The sequence below is a fragment of the Epinephelus moara genome, chromosome 1, assembly GCF_006386435.1.
Source record: "Epinephelus moara isolate mb chromosome 1, YSFRI_EMoa_1.0, whole genome shotgun sequence".
In the NCBI taxonomy this organism is placed as follows: Eukaryota; Metazoa; Chordata; class Actinopteri; order Perciformes; family Serranidae; genus Epinephelus; species Epinephelus moara.
In genome coordinates, this window is record NC_065506.1 from 43,751,556 (window position 1) to 43,758,302 (window position 6,747).

The 6,747-nt window shown below is 41.3% G+C and overlaps 1 protein-coding gene across 2 annotated transcripts in view; it reads right to left on the bottom strand.

Moving 5' to 3' along the window:
* Positions 1-1,695: 1,695 nt before the first annotated feature.
* slc35c1 (solute carrier family 35 member C1) overlaps positions 1,696-6,747 on the bottom strand; it is a 9,714-nt gene continuing 4,662 nt past the window's right edge. For both annotated transcript variants that reach the window (XM_050046376.1, XM_050046369.1), the window contains one exon: positions 1,696-4,411. In XM_050046376.1, the coding sequence (XP_049902333.1) occupies positions 3,831-4,411 (581 nt within the window). In that variant the 3' untranslated portion in view covers positions 1,696-3,830. The remainder of the gene's footprint in view (positions 4,412-6,747) is intronic.

A 6,747-nucleotide genomic window follows, 5' to 3' on the forward strand; every position in this document is an offset into this window, starting at 1 on the left:
TCTGGTGATCTCCCACCCCTAATAATACTGCACAAATGTAACGTATCCATGATTTGTGGAAACATATACAATGCCAACATTTTTTCTGCCCATTGGGTTGCACAAGTCTTGAACATCCTCAACCATGTAGTAGGTTCTGTTCCTTGTACTACTGGTGACCTAGTCTGAGTGGGCGGAAGTTCGCTGCATAGATCAGCCTCTCATTGGGCGGAACGAGCCACCCGCTGAAGTCCCGCCCTACCACCTCCGGTTGTGTAGCAGTTTTCAACACGTCCTTTACTAACTTTTGCAGTGTTTGATCTTGCGGGGATGTAGCCATTTTTCTGCCATGGTTCGCGTCCTGTAGGCGATATTTTTGTGGGCGTGTTACACCAAAACCTGTTTCCCCCCGGCAATATTTTTGCAAGCGCACCGTTGCTGTGGCACCGCCCAGAACGATTGTGATTGGTTGAAAGAAATACAAGCAGCCGGGGCGTTTTTTTCTCCAATCTTAAAGTGAGAGTCGGCCCAGCCAGACCTTTCTTTTCTTGAGAAAGGTCTGGTGAGCGAGACTACTGGTGACCTAAAATGGGATAAATCACATACAGTGACTTAAATCTGTAGAAGTACACTTCAAGAAAAAAACATCAGATTTACTTAATTTATTTATGTCAACCGGCCCCACGAAACTAGGTTGAATAAATTGGAAAAAGACCAGAGATGTAATTATTACTACATGCTTTTAAGCAGATCTCTCCAAAATGTCTTCATTAAATGCTATATAATACTATAATTATGATGAATTTACCTTACACAGGTGTGTTGGATTTACTGAACAAAAATGAGTTACATTTATGTTGTAGTATTTTGTTCTTTCAATATTCCTAATTCAAATAAATAACGCAAATTAACTCGCTTTACCTGATTTTATTAAAAACAAACTTTCAGGTCAGACAAAATGAGGCATGAGAAAATAAACAGGCCAAAAGCCCCAAGTTTTGATGTTCAACTTTAACAATTTCCAGAATGACAAGAGAATAAACAGGATCTGTTCTGTGCTTAGCACTAGTAGTGATACTTTTTAGAAATGTTTTCTCTATTACCTACAGTAGATGGTGGTCCCCAATCTGGAGAAGCAGACAGGAGTACCAGCACAGATATATATGGTTGATTTTGTTAAGACATTATGTATTTATATTAGCAGGTCTAAGAATATTCAGCTTCCTCAGTGCTCTGAATATAATGCTCTTTGAGGAATCACTCCTTTTTTCTTCTGTCTTCATGTCAAACATCAGCTTCAGATGGAGGGAGGTGTTAGGTGTTCATATACGCTCACTTATCAGAGACCTCTGCCTTTAGAGCTCACTGCTCCATGTGCCGAGCACTGGTCACCTTTATAACTAAGATCCAGTCAGTGTCAGTTTTTGTGGAGATGCTTTATGATTTTGGCACTTGAAGCAGACTACTCGACACAGTAGTGACCTTTCAAGCTCCACAAAAGACTGCAATGTGCTTCCAATCACGACCACCAGCTTTGTGAACTTCTCACGTCAGGGATGAGCAGGCATGTGGACAGATCCAGTAATTGTGTCAATGCTCAGACTGCCCTACATTCAGTCTGACTCTGAACTACCATGAGATTAAAGCTGAAGATACACAAATGATGACAGTCTCTAAATTTAAGCTGCATTTAGAGAATGTAGACTGACACAGAAAAATGTTTAAATAAACTATATATATTTTATTTGACAAGAATGCCAAACGATCATCCTTTATAAATACAAAACATGAATAAATTTAATGTCATCGTTTAACAGTAAAGCCACAAAGTTCCCTTTTAATAAAAACATTGAAAACAGTTGAATTGTACACCATCTTTAATGTTTTCTTTGAAATAAGCTCCCTGGCTTTGTTTCTATTGTGTTACAGTCATTTAAAGACATTTTAAAAAGCTGATTTTGAAAGCATTTTCAGGCTATGTAGAGAGGAACCTGGTGTGTCACACTTTAAGTAAAGAGTGAATAACAAGCGCAAACAAAGCCTCAGCTGCGGTGCAGTTGTTCACCGCTGTGACATTTAAGATAATGTCACAGGTAAGTGTACGAACGACACACGAGAGGTGAGAGACCTGTGAGTAGGTTTGCTAACAGGGCTCTCTTTCAGTCTGTCTGCATTTGTTTTGAAATGATAACATACATTTCAACGACCTTATGCCATCGGCTGGGTTTACTATTTAAAATGTGTCCAGTTATGAAACATCCTGTGCCCTAGCAAACAATGTGCAAGTGTATGACTGCAGCAGTTGCCGACGGAGTGTTTTCTTTGGAGATAAAAGGCCCATTATATCAGTCGCACTGACACAAGGTTTCTGATTACCTAGCTTAGGTTACCTGTACGTTACCTAACTGCAGGATGTGACAAATCCTTCTGTCTTGCTTTTGTTCATACTTGAGGAAGCCGACATGATCATAACCAGAGGCTTCCCTACAAACCTCAATAGTGACATGCACTCGCATGTTTCACATACCCGCTAATAAATATTCTTCAGATTATGATTAAAACAATGGGAATAAAAAAGTCTCTATTTCACTATGACACCAGTCCTCTCAGTCTGAGTAAAAATACCCCCCCACCCGTGAATAAAAACATGATTTCCATTTCATAATAAGTGGAAAAAGGTCCCAAATGCACGCGAGCGGTTTTAAATAAAATATATACAAATTCCTTCAGGCCTCAAGTCAAACTGTATAAAACCACAAGATTATTAAATTCAACAAAAAATAAAAAATCACTGATTCAACGTGTGTATAACTTCAATCACTGATTGATCATGTTCTAAAGACCTTTGCACACCAAGTCTGTTTTGTGCATTAATTGGGCTGTATTACAGTCAGTACATTTGCTAATTTGTTCTTTATGCTGACCTGCTGCGGCACAATGCAGACAGTCTGTTTGAAATTTGCCGCAAAAGTTACATTTTTCAGCATAAATAAAACAGGAAAAGTTTCTGAAACACGTCGGAGATGTCGGAGGTTCACGAAGGAATTAACAGACTCCTGGTTAACTTGTGTTTGTGCACAGAGCTATGTGGAAACAGCGAGTAAAGATAAATATGACCTCACATTGTGTCAATGAAGTTTAAACGCTGACACTGAAACTTTCATTCGTTATTTAAGGTTTCAGAGTAGGTTCCTTTTTTTTTGCGTTTGTTTGCATCTGTCGAAAGCTTCAGAGTTATGACATTTCAACACAATGTAATATATAGGTGGATGATGATGACGACAAAGAAGAGGATGTAATAGAAGATGAGGAGCGCACACAGAAAACGACGAAGTAGCAGTGTGGAGACACAGCGGGAGGACAGCTCAGGTCCTTCAAGTGTTGTCTCATATTGCAAATTTTCGCAACCGAGGTGGAGGGTTCGAACCCCAGGATGGGAGTGCCCTTCAGTGCAGTCTGTATGAACTCCCTGTGTCAGCGTGGGTTTCCTCCAGGTGCTCCAGCTTCCTCCTACAGTCCAAAGACATGCAGGTTAATTGGTGACTCTAAATTGTCTGTAGGTGTGAATGTGAGTGTGAATGGTTGTCTGTCTCTATGTGTCAGCCCTGTGATAGTCTGGTGACCTGACCAGGGTGAACCCTGCCTCTCACCCAATGTCAGCTGGGATAGGCTCCAGCCCCCCTGCGACCCTTAACACGATAAGCGATTACGATAAATGAATGATTGACTGATTATAGGTTTTAAAAAAATGCATTTAAAAAGTACAGACTTGATGTGCAAAGGCCTTAAATGTTACATTATTTCACATTCTCACACCACATAGGTAAAAGCTGAAGCTTTCTCAGCCTAGTTTACACTCCCGTGTTGCCTTTCTCCCCCATCAGCAGTTTTTCCCTGGCTGAGTCCTCAAGGTCTCTGCGAGGAGCCTTCTTCATTTCTACACTTTTGACCCATGTGTAGGCTGACGAGCCACCGAGAACCATCATGTTACTGGTCCACCACAGCAGGCTTTTACTGGAGCTGTTGTACACCACTGCAATAACAGTCTGAGCGCAGGCCTTTGCGGTCCCTGAGACATTGTGCGTGAGTGGACTTGTAAACTTGATCTGGAGGCCTGTGACATAGCCAATGGCGAAACCAAACACTCCTCCGAGTGTCATCATGCCCCAGAAGCCAAGGTCAGTGAGGCGGCTGAAGCTGACGACACGGCCACACTCTCCAAACACAAGGATGAGCGGGAGGAAGAGGATGGAGGCGTTAATGTTGTTGTAGTAGGACAGTTTCCAAATGTTTCCGTCCACTGCTGGCATCACCTTCTTGGTGTAGATGGCGTTCAGAGAGACACAAGCGCTGGCTATCACCCCAAAAAAGACGCCTGTCCAGGAGAGGGAGCCTGCGATGCCTTCCTGGTCCACACCAAGCCAGAATCCACCTGAGAAGCATGGACACATGAAGGACTCATCACAATACACAATAAAGCAGTTTTCACACAAGACATGTCAGCTTAAATTTTAGCACTGAAATATTTTAGTATCTTTCTGACAAGTGTTTTCAAAGTCGTGCAAGTTAATAAATCAGAATGTGTACGTGTGAACGTGCACCCCACTAACTTTTGCTGGGAAAGTAGTAACGTCTCCATATTCACAAAGGTTAAAAATTATGATCTGGAGTAAAATAAAATACTTGAAGGAAGGGCACAGGCTGTGTATTACAGAGAGGATACACTCTGTAGCATGTAAAAAATGCAGTCTTAAAACACATGTATCCCACTGTAACTTTAGCTAGGAAAGAAGCTTCTACATAGTCACCAAGGTCATTTGACACAATCTGAAGTATATAAGAAAATAAAATAGTCATAAATATCTACCATGGTAGGGCAGAGACTGGGCATTATGGCAGGGATTTACATAATTTGCCCAACTGCCTAGTGACTTTAGGTTCTATTATCTCAGACCATGTTAGGATATTACATACCTTGACATGTTGTCAATTTTTGAAAGGACGGTCATGCCTCCTTAATATCGGCTGATTGACAGATCAGCTGATAAAGACGCATCACAACCATCACCAAGTGACACTTCTGAGGAAGGTGTAAGTTTCCGCCGAAACATGTCAAGGTATGTAATATCCCATTCTCGGAACCCATCGGCTGTATTCGGTGTCTGACTTCTGGCAGACGGCGATACAGCCTCTGGGGGCAGACCCCTGATTTTTTGGCATTCCGGTTTGATTTGGGCGGAGGAGGCGAATTTCCGTTTCCGACTTCCGTTTATATATAAGTAAATATGCTGAACCATTGCGATGGATTCAGAGTTTGCAGTGACGCCAATTATGTTCCGCCTCGTTAGTTCACCGCACGGACCGTTTAACCTGGCAACAACTGCAGCCGGCTCAAACGTGATTGGTCAATATCACGCGGACTACAAACAGCCTACAACCGGAAACCAGGGCTCTTCCGCTCTTCTTCCGGAGGCAAGATCTCTGGGGTTTGCCCACAGACTCTACATTCACTGAATGTAGAGTCTGTATACAGAGACTAGTAACATCCTAACATGTCTGAGATAGAAGAACCTAAAGTCACTATCATACACTAAAGACATAATGAACACCATTGAACTGCCCAACTGCCTGTCCAGACCGGTAGGACAAGTGCCTTCATCTCTTTGTGAGATGCAGTGTATTATTAACATGATCATTATGATTATCATCATGTAGCCTTCCATTAATGAGGAGGGACTCTAATTCAAAACAATACCCAAAGGCAGGCTATCATTTGCAATGGAAACTTGGAATACAGGAACAGAATATTGTTTACAATGCTGCATTTCATTCAAAGGTCCAGTGTGTGGGATTTAGGGTATATATTGTCAGAAATGGAATATAATCTAAAAACCAAACACTGACTCTACATAGGGCCATTCACATTTTTGTGTTGGCCACCATAGCAGCTGCTGTCATTTAGAGCATTGGAAAAGACTGATTTTTTTTAAAACAGTTAAGTTAGGTTATCATGAGAAAAAAGGTGAGCACACATAAACAGGTGCTGGGCTAGCAGTCTGTCTCTGACATGCTAAACAGCATTGGAGAAACACTGGTTTGTAACATGAACCTGCTTTAATGCGGCTCCTGGCAAAAACTTCCTGAATGTCTGGGTCTTAAGTTTCCAGAGACAATAGGTGAGCACAAATAAGCAGGAGCTGGGATAGCAGCTTGTCTGGGACGCACTTAACAGAGTAGGAGAAACACTGATTTGTGACGTGAAACCGCTTGAGTCTAGGGATGCACCGATCCGATATCTGGATCGAATATCAGCCCGATATCATCAAAATAGATGGATCGGGTATCGGAAAATGCAACCTATACCTGACGCGATCCTTTCCCTTTAAATCTACTGCGACACGTGGTACGTCATACGTCATGTGTGGAGGTATTTCATACTATTTCAACTGCTGTTGCACAATTGTTTATTTTAGTTAAAAATAAATAGTTCATCGTTGCATTAATCTGTTTCATCTTGTTTCATTTTATCTTAGGAAAGAGCTGTGTAGTCGTCAATGCCTGATGCCTCTAGTCTTTTCTGTTCTACATGCAAAGTTATATACACTGCTCAAAAAAATAAAGGGAACACTAAAATAACACATCCCAGATCTGAATGAATGAAAAATTCTTATTAAATACTTTGTTCTTTACATAGTTGAATGTGCTGACAACAAAATCACACAAAAATTATCAATGGAAATCAAATTTATTAACCCATGGAGGTCTGGA